This window comes from Bufo bufo, chromosome 7, assembly GCF_905171765.1.
Source record: "Bufo bufo chromosome 7, aBufBuf1.1, whole genome shotgun sequence".
NCBI classification, from domain to species: Eukaryota; Metazoa; Chordata; class Amphibia; order Anura; family Bufonidae; genus Bufo; species Bufo bufo.
In genome coordinates, this window is record NC_053395.1 from 20375921 (window position 1) to 20391913 (window position 15993).

Consider the following 15993-nt stretch of genomic DNA (forward strand, 5'->3'; position numbering starts at 1 on the left):
GCTCACCAGCTGTAGTGAAACTACTACTCCCATCATGCCCAGGACAGCCACTGCGCTATGATGCAGTGGATCTGGAGACACAGGAGACGAGCATTGATCCTTGTGTTGTACGGGTGACCACCTCCATGGGAGTTGTAATGTCGGCCATGTTGGCTGTCACTTAACTTTCTCAGACATGCGTAACCAGATAGAACTGTTAAAGGGTTAATCCTGTCTTATAAAGTGATGGCACCTCACTGGTTCTTCCATGGTCGGGAGTCCTTGCTCAGGTTCTTGTGACATTCGCTAGATTACGGCAGTGGGGGTCTGCCCTCAGGAGTGGAGCGTTCTGCATATGCAGATCCACAGAGAGTCCACGGAGGGCCCGGTCCCGGTCGGTCTCATCGCCTCTGCTGCAGGGTGACAGGACGCTGTGCAGGACTCTGCTGGGGATGGGGAATTGGTCCACGGGTCATGAAAAGGGAGTGTAGCGGTGGTGAAGGGCCCAGCTTCATCTCTGCTGTGGCCCCCGTCCTTTGATCTTATATCATTAGGTCGGTCTCCTTTAAGGCCGCCCTGTAGGTTGTAGCGGGGGGCGCAGGGCCGGCTCGTCCTCGGGCCCGGTATGTGATGCGTAGGCCTCGCTGTGTGCGCAGCATCATTGTTCTAGAGATCTGATCATGTTTTCCGATGACAGCAGCTCTCGGCAAAGAGATTAATTGTATATTAATGTATTTCAGTGCGTTCTTGCCTGGCCTCGCACACATTACGTCAGCTCCAGAGCGGCTGCTCATCGTCTGCTCGCCTCTGGGATCTGTTACAGGGCCGCAGAGCTGGACGGGCTGTTTACATGGCCGTATGTGTGTACGTCAGGGGGGAGACCAGGATGCTCCGCAGCTGAACCTGTCCCCGTCCGTCAGGCGCTGCGCTCAGGGATTTCCTCTCTGTTTCTGTACCTTTCTAAAATCGGCCGGACAGCTGCCGTCTGAGGGGGTCAGGATGGCGAAACACAGCGACAGCTGGATACGGCCGCGGTCCGACATTACATCTGGTGCTTATTGTAGCTCCCAATATGAGGTTCTACATCTTTGTAATAGATCTCTGTTTCCTGTCAGTGAATGGGGCCATTCTTGCACACATCCTTTACATTACATTGCAGCTGAGGGGCCCTTACAGTTGTATCCAGTCTGCACAATCCTCTCTGAGCTAAACACATCAACATCACATGTCTCTCACCAGTGCTGATGGTTTTGCTACAATGTGTCAGTGCAGGTAAAATGTGGAGGGCCCTAGTACTGGTCGGCATTATATGTCTCTGTGAAGGTGACGGGCAGCTGTTAGACACAGGCATACGCAGGCTTTAAAGGGGTTACCCCATGATTGGTGTAAAAATTATAATCAGACATCATATCATACAGCTAGAACCGGCCCTGTACCTGACATGGATCCAGAGATCTCCACATTCATTGCTACAATTGTTCTGCTAGATTTAGGTCAAGCTGCCAGCTCAGGGGCATGTCCTGTCTGCTGCAGCCCTCTCCCTATAACAGCTCAGGGGCATGTCCTGTCTGCTGCAGCCCTCTCCCTATAACAGCTCAGGGGATGTGCCCTTCATGCTACAGCCCTCTCCCTAGCACAGCTCAGGGGATGTGCCCTTCATGTTGCAGCTCTCTCCCTAGCACAGCTCACGGATGTGTCCTGTCTGCTGCAGCCCTCTCCCTATAACAGCTCAGGGGATGTGCCCTTCATGCTACAGCCCTCTCCCTAGCACAGCTCAGGGGATGTGCCCTTCATGTTGCAGCTCTCTCCCTAGCACAGCTCACGGATGTGTCCTGTCTGCTGCAGCCCTCTCCCTATAACAGCTCAGGGGATGAGCCCTTCATGCCTCAGCCCTCTCCTTAGCACAGCTGACGTATGTGTCCTGTCTGCTGCAGCCCTCTCCCTATCACAGCTCAGGGGATGTGCCCTTCATGCTGCAGCCCTCTCCCTATAACAGCTCATGGATGTGTCCTTTCTGATGCAGCCCTCTCCATAGCACAGCTCACGGATGTGTCCTTTCTGCTGCAGCCCTCTCCTTAGCACAGCTGACGTATGTGTCCTGTCTGCTGCAGCCCTCTCCCTATAACCGCTCAGGGGATGTGCCCTTCATGCTGCAGCCTTCTCCCTAGCACAGCTCACGGATGTGTCCTTTCTGCTGCAGCCCTCTCCCTATAACAGCTCATGGATGTGTCCTTTCTGCTGCAGCCCTTTCAATAGCACAGCTCAGACGTGTCGGTGTTCTGCTGATGGGCTTGTAGGAGTGATGAGCATGCCGCAATAAAGCGAATCTGAAATCGCTCACAAGGTTCCAGTCGGTGTTATTGGAGCTTTTCACAACCCTAATAAACAATGTGTAAAATGTTCAGGACTCCAGGAAACCTCTGATGATTAGTGCGGTGGTTTGATATTTTTTGTACGCAAAACCGCCACAGTTTTTTTGGGAAAAAATGCACAATTTTGCCGTCATTGCAGCATAAAAAAATTGCATCTGGCTTACAGGGACTGATAGGTATGGAGAAAAACCTGTGAAGGCTAACCTCCTGCACCCCAGCTGTGGTAAAACTACAACTCCCAAGATGCACACTTTCTTGGCTGTTCTCAGAACTCCATAGAAATGAATGGAGCATGCTGGGAGTCGTAGTTTCAGCACAGCTGGAGTGCCGGAGGTTAGCCATCACTGGCTTAGGCCCTTTCAGCCAAGTACAAACCCTCAGCTGTAGGAGATTTTAGGTCGGTACAGGTCTTCTGCCTCTGGAGGCAAGCGAGAATGTTCTCGTTCACTGGCAGCAAGTGGAGGTCTTGGAAAAGCTTTAGGAAATAAAACACAAACTTAGAAATTTGCAGAAGTGCGGACAGGCCCCTTTATGCTTTCAGTTATTTCGGCCTTGCCGTCAGGTGAAATGATCTGCAGCGTTCACAGGAATGTAATATCAGAACATGGCAGCCTCCATTGTGTCCTACGCTACAATGTGCCGCTGTGGTCGCCGAGCCTGATACCCACATGTCACCTGCGGAGCGTCCAGGGTTAGGTAACATGAGACACGGGTAAAGGAGCCGATACAAAAGGCCCCCGAATGCCTTAAAGGAGGCCTGATATCAAAGAGGCGGAGGGATGTGTCCAGTCCCATCTAGTCACAACAGCGTGCCTTTTACAACACTTATTGGCGACTTCACGAAAATGGCGCAAAGACCTAAATACAGTGCAGATATGACACACTAAATACTGAAATGTCACACAAAGGTGAAAAATAAAAACACAATTACTTGCTGGAGGACCCCTTTAAGCTGCCACCATGTCTATACTTACATTTTAGTTTTTTCCCCCGATGATATGTATATATTTTTTTTTATTTTTTCTCTGTATTACATTGCCATTGGGCTAATTTTTGGCGTTAGGATCTGCATATCCCATGGACGCACTGCTAGAAATGTATGTATTTTCCGTCCACCGATCCATCACACCATGAGTGGAGATTCCCCCTTCAGCTCCCGCTAACCTCAACTTAGCCCAAAACATTGGGGGTCTGTGTGATGTCTGGGCGATGTCAGCGAGCCGCTCGGGACCTGTTTAAGTAAACTGTTTACGTTCTGTGCACCCATCCCTTATATAGTCATATGGTGCTGGGCCAGACCCCCAAAGTAGCTGGTGGGTCAGAGGAGCTGGCTCCGGGTTTTACCGTACTTCGCCTGAACAGGTGACTGTTCTGCACATCGCTCCCGGAAAACATGGCGGCGGCGTTACTTATCACAGAACATGTGCGGCTGCTGCTCAGGATCACCGTGGCAGATCTTCCTGTCGAGTGTAAATTCACCCCAGCAGCTCCCACTGGCCTTTCTCTCCCTGTCACCGGCTGGCTCATGTTAGGGGCTTCTGTCACCTCTGATCCAGAGCAGGCGCAGACAGACACTGCGCAGAACGGCCCGCCATTCCGTGTGTGTATATACAGGTGAAATCCGCCAAACCCCCGCAGACTCTAGTGTTAACACTATCCACAGTGATGGTTGTCACCCAGCTTTCCCAGGAACAGATACGACATAGTAGAGGGTCGCTGGGTTTTCACTGCACATTTGCTTGTCAGATGCTTTGTCTGTCGTCGACCTCAATAACTGAATGATCCTATAATTTAATTTCTTCTGTGTATTTCAGGCCAAGCCCATTTACGGAGGATGGCTTCTTCTTGCGCCAGAGGGCACCGATTTTGACAACCCAATGCACAGATCCCGGGTAAGAACAACCCAGATGCAAAAATTCAATGCCTGAAAATACATGTGACCGTGGTCTGGTCCCTTGGCCTCAACAAGCTTCTCTTTATTTAAGGGCAGGGACCTTTAGGGAGTGGTGGGTCTTACAGGTGGAACCCCCACCAATCCTAGCAATACACAATAACCTTTATAAGATCGGAATACCTCTTTAATAAGAGGGCGGGTAACAGTCAACCTTTGTCAGTGTGCCTCAGTATTTAAGGGAAATTCAAGTCGAAAAAGATTGATCCATCTAGATTTTTCTCAAAATCTGATTACTACGACCGTCCTGCTGGCCATATACCTACATCAGGTGAACCCATCACTCTCCCTGATGGCAGGATATAAGGTTCGGGCGGTCGATTTCTACTTGCCCGATCCTTTTGTTCTCAAGAAGATGAGCTGCCACCAGAGGTGCCCGGCTGCAGCTTACTCCCCTGTCTGTCTTGAAAACACATGCACACTCGGCTGAGCCTAGCATGAGTCTGTATAGAAGGGGAGGCGGAGGAGTTGGGAGAGATGAGCTGCCAGATGTCTAAGGGGTATGACAAGGAGAGAGAGGCCAGAGGTAAGTCCTGCCAAGCCTCCTATTTGTCCCCTCTGTTCCATGGCAATTTCCCTTTGAGCTGAAGACCAGTATAAACCAGAGACAGTCTTGTTGTTAGGGACACATAGCCTAACGACTGATAGGAAGAGTATCCATAGCAACCAGTGTCAGACATCCGTTTAGCTCAAAGCTGACAGCAGAGAAAGCTCAGCCCGATTTAGTAATCAGATTTTTCTAAAGATTAAGTCCATTATCTCTGCCCTTCCTGTTTGGGGTTTCTTCTAGTGTGAGAACCTTGCGCTGGAACATCTGCTTCCAATTGAGTAAGGGTTAATTCCTTCCCCGCTTTTCCCATTGGAGACGCTGGTTGGAGAAGTATCCCATCGGGTCCAGCCTCGTGTTTTTCCTGTCTCTGATCTCATCGCTTAATAGCAGATTAAATATAGACGGTTCATCCATAGAAGACTCGATAATTTGGGGATTTGACGACATCCAACGGGCGCGGGAGCCAAACCGACATAACTCGAGAGTGGACGTGTCCTTTTTTCCAGCCAGGGGACCGCTCTGGCTCCGCGGGAGTTAAATGCTGCGATTTTTTTATTTTTTTTCCGTTTATCTCTAACATAATCTTCCGACCACGTAGTGTGAAGCTTGAGTCATTCCCAAAAATAGCAGCCGAATATGAGAGACTTTGCCTCCTGATTAAGGTTTAATAAAAGAAGCGCGGCCTATACGAGCCGAAGAGAATATTCTCTTATAAGGAAGAAAGTGCGCCTGTGGGGGAGGGGAGGTCCCCGGCTGCAAAGACGTCAATGTAGTATAACTTCAAGGGGGGGGTTAAGAGCTGATTTCGGGCACTTTGATACTCGGGGTTACGACTTACTGAAATTTAGGACACTGGTGGTCTTCAAGTACAGGTGTGACCGTATTTCATGTCCTGTGCACCCCTGATCAGGCAGGTTTACTAATGTCAGTGAAAACTGCGCCATTAATTGGCGCATCTGGGCACTGGATGAACAAATGTCTTTTTTCGGCCTTATGTACTATGTTACTATCTAATTCTTAACAATGGAGCAAGATTTACCAAGGGACATGGCATATACTTACACCAACCAATAGCGTCTCTCCTTGCACCAGATTTCTCATCCAGCCTATGCCCTCCCTGATAAATCTGGTGCCATCTAACAGGCGGTGTTCCTATCTGCTAGGATATGCCACCAGTGACAGATAGGTGCGGGTCCCACCTCTAGGACCTGATCCTATTTACGGAATGGACTACAGTGAAGGAGAGCGTGCCAAGCAAGCGCGGCCATCCTCCGTTCACCCCTGTGGTGGTACCGAAAATAGCTGAGTGCGGATTCGCCTATTTCCGACAGTCCCATAGCGCTGAAGGGAGAGGTGGCCATGAATACGTGTTGTGCTCTCCTTCACTTTCAGGGGCCTCTTCTTCTGGAGATGGGAGAAGGTCTCGGAGGTGGCATATCCTAGAGCAACCTCCGGCGCGCCAGCTGTTGTGATACTACAACTCCCAGAATGCATACTTCCTCTGATGGAAAGGAATGGAGCATGCTGGGAATTGTAGATTCAGGACAGCCGGAGTGCCGAAGGTTGCCCACCCCCATGCCGCCGTCAAGGTCTGAGATGGGAATACAGCTTCTTGTAAGTAAAGTTTAAACTGTCTAGTAAACTTTATTCTTTAATTCCTCACCATTTTCAAGATCTCTTGTTTGTTGTCAGTGAATAAAACCATTGTTAGTCCCACCTTTCGAAAGAGCTCGGAAATAAGAAAGTTGGAATCTGGTTGTCGTGGGCAACTAAGTTTTAATTTCCACCAGTTTTGATAAATTTCCCCCTTTGTGTTTTATTTCCTCATCTTTACCAAGGCTCATTACTTGCTGTCAGTGAACGGTGACATTCTCATCGACATCCACAGGCAGAAAACCTGTCAAGACTTGATACTTTTAGCAGCTGACAGTTTGTTACAGTTGCGTCCAGTCTAGACAAACCCCCTGTGAGCTCAGCAGTCTGATGCGCTTTACCAGCACTGATACATTGTAACAAACTATCAGGGCAGGAGGGAGAAAGGTGCTGCGGATGTGCTTAGGTCACAAAGGATTGTCTAGACTGGAAAATGTGTGGAGAGTACTGATCGGGTATGGCGTCCTATAACTAAATGATGGCTGGGGTTCTGACGGCCGGGATCCCCTCCACTTCGGAGGGTCTTTCCAACAGTCCCATGGTGAATGAAGGAAGCAGCAGAGCGCATACTCGACCACCTGCTTCATAAGGACGGGTGTACAGGACCCCCATTTTCATGATTGGTGGGAGGCCCATCGGATAGACAGGGCAGGGATCACCAACCTCCGGCAAACTACAACTCCCAGAATCCTCCTTTGCCGCCTTTGGGAGATACAAGAACAGCTGAGCACGTGTGCATGCTGGGAGTTGTAGTTTCACAGCAGCTGGAGTGCCAAAGGTTGCTGACCCCGGGGATGGGGTGATTAGCTGCTACCAGAGACTGACGGGGACTTAACTCAGCTCTTCTCATTCAGAAGACATGCATGCTCAGCCAAATGTGAGTGTCGAGTGTGTATGCTCAGCTTTGAGCTAGGAAATAAGGATATGATTCACTGACAGCAAGCAGGTATCTTGAAAATAGAAGTTGCAAGACCTACTTCTTTATGGAGATTGACGTATGTCAGTATGTGCGGACTCAGGAGGCTTATGTGTCTGTGAGGACAGTCCCTGTCAGCAGGACCGCTGTACCTACATGTATAATGTGCGAGGTTGGACCAGAAAGTCCTAAGGAGGTTGTACAGCTTGGAAAATCTACAGAGGGTCTCCTGTTCTGGACCATAGTGGAGAGCGGTTACATCCGGAGGACCCGTCCTGTCCTGCATTACACAGACGGCCCATTGATCTGAATGGTCACTGTGTAATACTTAGTCTCTACTGTGGTGGCGCTGCAGAGAAAGTGAACATTTACTGTCAGGTTGCCCCAGATTACAGCTGATCGCTGGGGATCCCATAGGGCACAATTTGTGATCAGCTTATTGGTAAAGCACCCGTCTAACAAGTAGGGATTGTACACAGCAGAGCTCCCCTTTAAACCACTCGGGTTCTGTGTGGTGCGTCCTAGAGCACGGAAGCCGTCCCATGAGAGGGGAGACATCAGCGCTGACAGCGAGGACCTCCGCTCCGGGTGTAACCACCGCTTCCCCCTAATACTTCACACCAGGCTTCTGCTCCTGCATGGATATGTCCAGATGATCCAGAAAGCGATGTGCCGCTGCCTGCGCTGCGACCAGGTGATCCTCGCTCCCCTCCCCCGCTGCTCGCTCCGTTTCCCTCCCTCACACAGAAAAAAGTTGAAGCTGGAGTTTATTGGAGCAGAATTTGCCTCCTGGATAATGCAGCCTTACATGGGCATCAAAAGAGCAGCCAGCGAGGGCGAGCGCCCAGAGGGGTGACACAGAGCCCAGGACGACGTAGGGTTAAACCGCTCGCTGCGCCCCCTCCCCCTCAGGCAAAATGGGGTTATGCTAGGGAAACTGTCGACTCTCCAAGAATAATATAGGTCAGTCAATCGCATTTACAGTCGGCAGCATTTTCTCTGCATTTGTGCAAATCATTATCCGGCCTCGCACGTAGACGAGGAGCTCATCGGCAGCGAGGCATGAGGCGCTACGTACCTCGTAACTGAGGAGAAAAGTGGAAGTTACAGTCCGGAAAATGGCTGATAACAGAGAGCAGAAGTTTATGTGCGGACATGAAATCGGTCAATGAACGTGTCCTCTGTGTCAGATATGGGGGACTTTTCACGTGCCTTCAGAAAGGGAACCTGTCACCTGGATTTTGGGTATAGAGCTGAGGACATGGGCTGCTAGCACATCCGCAATACCCAGTCCCCATAGCTCTGTGTGCTTTTATTGTGTCAAAAAGACGATTTAATATATATGTAAATGAGGCTACTAACGTTTCCGGAGTCCAGCACCGCCCCGCATCCTCCGAATCTCCTCCTTGCTCCCCGACGTCACAAAGCTAGAGCACCGTAATCTCGCAATGCGCGAGCTAGCGCATGCGCAGTGTCCGCCTAGTGTTCCTTCCCTGTGCTGGCATCAGCCTCGGGGAACGAACTGCACATTGCGAGATTACGGCGCTCTAACTTTGTGACGTCTGGGAGCAAGGAGGAGATTCGGAGGATGCTTGGCGGTGCTGGGCTGGATATTGCGGATGTGCTAGCGGCCATCTAGCAGCCCATGTCCTCAGCTCTATACCCAAAATCCAGATGACATGTTCCCTTTTAGCCCCCATCCTCATGTCAGTTCCTGGACCCCTCGTATCTGTCACTGACTAGTCACACATTGGTGTTAATGGCCCCTGTATTCTGGGTGCGTGGCCTCATCTGACATCCTCGCACTCGGAGACGTTTCCTGCTTGGCAGTAATATCCAGGTGATGTATGGCGCTACCTCCTGCCAGGCGGGCGCTGCTGATGTGTTATTAACAGGCCCGGCGTCTGCTTCTCCTTCATCTGCTCAGCCTCAAGATGACAGACCTACCGGGCGGCTGCGCCTTCCTGCAGGGCGTGCTATCAACATTGGGGGACAGAGGGATGCCCACTTCCCGTCCCACAACCCTTTGAAACTGTGCCTCCCCCTTGGGTAATTTCAATGTTGATATTGGTCAGTGAAACATATAATGACTGTATTCTAATAACTGTAGCAGCCATGTATCTCCTAATGACCATGGCGGCCATGATACCCCTCAGTGATTTGTGGTGTGAACCCGGCCTAACAGTACAGATTTGGCACTCTGGATTCTGGGGAAGCTGCGTATTGACCCCTTGACATACCCATAGGACTATGGAGGCTGCTGTACCCCTTCCCTTCTCAACTACTGCTGCCATGATTGCACCCTCCTACGGTCTGGGAAAAATACCACCTCAGGCGCCCCCCACTGACCCCCAAACATTTATCACCAGGTTAGCATATTGCAAACCTTTCATGTCACGTTGTGTAGCCAAAGATGTCCGCATGGTGATGTTACACTAAACAGAATGGGGTTGTGTCGTGACCGGCAAGTAGCCATCGATGCACAAGACTCGCCGGAAATCGGTCACTTGGCGGTTGCAACGTGACCCCATTGACTTTGATTCTGTTGCGATGTGGCATCCCCTAAGCATCATGTGTTACGGCCAGAATCGCCATTAGCCCCAGAGCTTCTTCTTGCCAGTGTGAAGTGGCTGATAACCGGGAGCAGCAGGCGGTATTCCCCATTTCCAGCGTCTGTGACGGATGATCACATGATGCTCGCGCGCTCTGTACGGATGATCGGCCTGCTTTGTGTTTTTGCTCTCCGCGCCGGCTTCGTGATTTACTCCGCTCGGTTTGTATTTCTTGTTCTAATCCTTTCTAATGTTCTTTACACAGAAATGGCAGCGGCGATTCTTCATCCTGTACGAGCACGGCCTGCTGCGCTACGCCCTGGACGAGATGGTAAGTGCCCCCCATTCCCTGGTTCCCCTGTCCCCTCATGTCTCATTGATGTCGGATGTTCTGTTATTTATGGCATGTAGGGAACGTGGCCACTGAGTAAACCTCACGAGGAGCCGGAGGATCAGGTTTAGGCTACACGCTGTTGCGGGATTATTTTAGGGGCGGCATTGTGGGTGTGACTTCCTGGGTGTCATCATCTTGTTGTGTTCTTTTCTTCTCTATACTGGTGATTGTTCCACTCGGCGCCTGTGAGAATTACCCAGAGAGCTCCCTGGAGCTGTGCTCATATAGGTATGCGATCCCATAGGAATGAGGGGAGTTCTGCCGCTTTCTAATAGACTTTTGTCTCCGTTTTTTTTACCCACCATTTTCAATACCTCAGCATGCTGTCAGTGAATGGGAACATTCTTATTGACAATCAGAGGCTAAATCCAGACAAAGCAATAGTCAGCTCTACAGGCTGGTACAATGTATCAGTGCAGGGAAAAAGTATCAGGACGGGAGGGAGTTTTACCTCACAGAGGATTGTTTAGACTGGATACAAGTGTAGCAAACCCTCAGCTGTGAGATTTTTATTTTTTTTTAATAACATCTGGATGTAAAAAAACAGGTTCCCATTCTCTAATGGCAAGCAGAGAGTCTGAAAACGACGAAGAATGGAAACACAGGTAGAAAAATTTCAGGACTTTTCGACATTCATGAGTCCTCACCTGTAAAGTCAGTTAATGAGCGTTCACCGGACGGCGATCTCTCCCGTTCCTCCAGAGACAGGCGTGTATGAATGGGAGAAGGCTGCTGCCGGCCACCTCTTGTCTTGCCTGCCTGAGAACAAAAGGATTGGACATGCTGAAATCCAACTGCCCGATCCTTGTCTCTGCGGCTCCCATACACAATAGGTGATCGACCGATCCTGACCAAAATCGGCACATAGGCCAGCATACATCTAATGTGTATACCGTCAATAGTCGCTGCTTGGCATTTCTGGTGGTGTCTTATAAGGCATGGTGAAATCCAACATGTCCGACCCTTCTTTCCCGTGAAATTTAGCCACTGAGTCAGACGACCCCCCCCCCCCCATACGCAGCAGTAGGTGGTCAGCCGGGTTCAGTAGACATGCATCTGCTGTGTATGGCAGCAGGAGTGATTTCTGCTGCCTTCAGTCTTGTTTTGGGGGGTCTCCCGCGCCCGTTATTTAGTAGAGGCTGCATGACACGTGCACATCTCCCCTCGGCCATATCCTCCTGACAGAGGGTGAAATATTTCAGCAGTAATGTTATGTTGTGACTGAATTTCAGTTGTGCCTCAGGATAGGAAGACGAAGCCCAGACTCGGCTCTTACACCTACAGACATGTCCTAGATGTCTGCCTTCAGATCGTCCAATACACTGCATACAAGTCTGCCGCTGCAGGACTATAACCCCCAGCATCCAGAGAATATCGCTGGTGCACAGCCCTCTATGTAGTCACGATGTCTTTAACCGATTGCTCTGAGCCAGGCAGAGGATGCAAGGTGGTCAGGTGGGACATCTCGGTGCCAGGATTGGTGGTCTGGTGGGACATCTCGGTGCCAGGATTGGTGGTCTGGTGGGACATCTCGGTGCCAGGATTGGTGGTTTGGTGGGACATCTCGGTGCCAGGATTGGTGGTCAGGTGGGACATCTCGGTGCCAGGATTGGTGGTCTGGTGGGACATCTCGGTGCCAGGATTGGTGGTCTGGTGGGACATCTCGGTGCCAGGATTGGTGGTCAGGTGGGACATCTCGGTGCCAGGATTGGTGGTTTGGTGGGACATCTCGGTGCCAGTGCCTATGACCAGATTAAAGTGCTGGGTGATACCGCACTGTGGACATTGTAATAAAAGCCGTCAGTGGTTGTCACCCGCCATCCGGTGCCCTATTGTATTTTTTTGTGTTTCCAGGACATGCTTGCTTCTTGAAAGGGAAATGTACTCTCCGTGGTTCGTGACAGCTCTCGACCCGGCTGTGGAGGGGTTAAGACTGTACATGAGCAGTTTTATTGTCTGCGGCGGATACGGTGGATAGAGAAGCGTGTCGCTACGTGCCGCAGCAAGCGCATAATGTGCATTCCTCAGGCCCGTGTTCTACCTGAGCGGCGGCATCTGTCTACAGGCGCCAGCCACCCAAAAATGTGTCGGCCACACAAGAAATAATTAAAAAGGGCGAAAACAAAAAAATATTCCCACTTGTCTCCAATCTGCGGGAACCGAGGTCACAACAGGGAGCTCAGAACCTGGGATTTTGCCAGCTCCCCCTCCCCCGCTGCTGAGAATACTATACCAGCCGGGAACGCTGCACGAGGGGTTGACAAACTTGTCTAAATGATTAATGATTTGCGTTGCTGTGCACAGTGATGCCCTGTAATATCCTCCATGTATCCGAGCAACCAAGGGCAGGTAACAAACCGTAATACCAGGCACCAGTCCACGGGGACAAGAAGGACCCCAAAACAGTTCACTACAACGTTAACAGCTCCGTACCTCTCTGAATCGTAGGCACAGACCCCAAATTATTATGTCAAGTTGCGGCCCCTACTCCCGATCTCTGCAGTCCTGCCTGTGTCAGTGTTTACTGTAGTTCTAGCATTCTATTCAGGGCCCTCTCAGAATGGCTCTGAGATTACAATTTGCAGGGGATGCCAATGAAATGTGACTACTATCAGTGGGCAGTGCTGCCTGTGTATTGGGGTCCCACCTTGTGATGAAATGTGGGTGTTTCGGCGACAATTACCCCCTGCGGTGCCAGTGTCTGGGTACAATGCGTTCATTTGGACTGAGCCGCAAACAATATTTTTTCTATCTAGCGCAACACTAGTCGTTATTAATACATTAGGGTTCATTGACTTCTGCTGGATTCTCCCTAGTACATGGCAAGTAAATGAGAGGGGAGCTCCTTAAAGATCAGTTAAGGTGACTCCGCACATACACTCGCTTTGATGAAGGAAACAAACAAACCAGCAATTACGAGTGTTCATCCCTTTTATAGCGCCAGCGTTCAGACGGCTTAATAACTTGTTGTTGATATAGAAGCTACTGCGCCGCGGAAATAATGGCTGCCTGTCCAAATAACCCGACAAAAATTGCATGTAAGAGACCTTTGTTGTGGCCCCAGGCTCATCCTCCTCTAATCTAGTTCAGAAGGCTGTTTAGACAGACCAGACACATTCACAGCCCTGGTGTAACCTTACCTAATCTCTCCGAGTGCATGCCAGTCTAGGACGGCTGGTCTACCCTGTATCCCGGGCACTGCAATCCTGTTACTATGCCCAACCTGTGACATCGATATTCTGACCCCTGTGGACTGGAATATAACTGCTGTAATACTGCCTCCTATGTACAAGAATATAACTACTATAATACTGCTCCTATGTACAAGAATATAACTACTATAATACTGCTCCTATGTACAAGAATATAACTACTATAATACTGCTCCTATGTACAAGAATATAACTACTATAATACTGCTACTATGTACAAGAATATAACTACTATAATACTGCTCCTATGTACAGGAATATAACTACTATAATACTGCCTCCTATGTACAAGAGTATAACTACTATAATACTGCTCCTATGTACAGGAATATAACTACTATAATACTGCCTCCTATGTACAGGAATATAACTACTATAATACTGCCTCCTATGTACAAGAGTATAACTACTATAATATTGCTCCTATGTACAAGAATATAACTACTATAATACTGCTCCTATGTACAAGAATATAACTACTATAATACTGCTCCTATGTATAAGAATATAACTACTATAATACTGCTCCTATGTACAAGAATATAACTACTATAATACTGCCTCCTATGTACAGGAATATAACTACTATAATACTGCTCCTATGTACAAGAATATAACTACTATAATACTGCTTCTACGGTGGCGGAAATAATTATTTGACCCCTCACTGATTTTGTAAGTTTGTCCAATGACAAAGAAATGAAAAGTCTCAGAACAGTATCATTTCAATGGTAGGTTTATTGTAACAGTGGCAGATAGCACATCAAAAGGAAAATCGAAAAAATAACTTTAAATAAAAGATAGCAACTGATTTGCATTTCATTGAGTGAAATAAGTATTTGAACCCCTACCAACCATTAAGAGTTCTGGCTCCCACAGAGTGGTTAGACACTTCTACTCAATTAGTCACCCTCATTAAGGACACCTGTCTTAACTAGTCACCTGTATAAAAGACACCTGTCCACAGAATCAATCAATCAAGCAGACTCCAAACTCTCCAACATGGGAAAGACCAAAGAGCTGTCCAAGGATGTCAGAGACAAAATTGTAGACCTGCACAAGGCTGGAATGGGCTACAAAACCATTAGCAAGAAGCTGGGAGAGAAGGTGACAACTGTTGGTGCGATTGTTCGAAAATGGAAGGAGCACAAAATGACCATCAATCGACCTCGCTCTGGGGCTCCACGCAAGATCTCACCTCGTGGGGTGTCAATGGTTCTGAGAAAGGTGAAAAAGCATCCTAGAACTACACGGGAGGAGTTAGTTAATGACCTCAAATTAGCAGGGACCACAGTCACCAAGAAAACCATTGGAAACACATTACACCGCAATGGATTAAAATCCTGCAGGGCTCGCAAGGTCCCCCTGCTCAGGAAGGCACATGTGCAGGCCCGTCTGAAGTTTGCCAATGAACACCTGAATGATTCAGAGAGTGACTGGGAGAAGGTGCTGTGGTCTGATGAGACCAAAATCGAGCTCTTTGGCATTAACTCAACTCGCTGTGTTTGGAGGAAGAAAAATGCTGCCTATGACCCCCAAAACACCGTCCCCACCGTCAAGCATGGGGGTGGAAACATTTTGCTTTGGGGGTGTTTTTCTGCTAAGGGCACAGGACAACTTATTCGCATAAACGGGAAAATGGACGGAGCCATGTATCGTGAAATCCTGAGCGACAACCTCCTTCCCTCTGCCAGGAAACTGAAAATGGGTCGTGGATGGGTGTTCCAGCACGACAATGACCCAAAACATACAGCAAAGGCAACAAAGGAGTGGCTCAAGAAGAAGCACATTAAGGTCATGGAGTGGCCTAGTCAGTCTCCGGACCTTAATCCAATCGAAAACCTATGGAGGGAGCACAAGCTCAGAGTTGCACAGAGACAGCCTCGAAACCTTAGGGATTTAGAGATGATCTGCAAAGAGGAGTGGACCAACATTCCTCCTAAAATGTGCGCAAACTTGGTCATCAATTACAAGAAACGTTTGACCTCTGTGCTTGCAAACAAGGGTTTTTCCACCAAGTATTAAGTCTTTTTTTGTTAGAGGGTTCAAATACTTATTTCACTCAATGAAATGCAAATCAGTTGCTATCTTTTATTTAAAGTTATTTTTTCGATTTTCCTTTTGATGTGCTATCTGCCACTGTTACAATAAACCTACCATTGAAATGATACTGTTCTGAGACTTTTCATTTCTTTGTCATTGGACAAACTTACAAAATCAGTGAGGGGTCAAATAATTATTTCCGCCACTGTATGTACAAGAATATAACTACTATAATACTGCTCCTATGTACAAGAATATAACTACTATAATACTGCTCCTATGTACAAGAATATAACTACTATAATACTGCCTCCTATGTACAAGAATATAACTACTATAATACTGCTCTTATGTACAAAAATATAACTACT

At 48.7% G+C, this 15993-nt stretch overlaps 1 protein-coding gene across 10 annotated transcripts in view; it reads left to right on the plus strand.

Annotated features, from left to right (window-relative positions):
* Positions 1–15993, plus strand: part of LOC121008366 (myosin phosphatase Rho interacting protein) — a 96096-nt gene that overhangs the window by 15168 nt on the left and 64935 nt on the right. For all 10 annotated transcript variants that reach the window (XR_005780567.1, XR_005780566.1, XM_040440856.1 and 7 more), the window contains exons 2-3: positions 4166–4243; positions 10239–10304. Coding sequence is in view for 8 of the 10 variants with exons in the window: in XM_040440856.1 (XP_040296790.1) it covers positions 4166–4243; positions 10239–10304 (144 nt within the window). In the remaining 2 variants the exon portion in view is untranslated. The remainder of the gene's footprint in view (positions 1–4165; positions 4244–10238; positions 10305–15993) is intronic.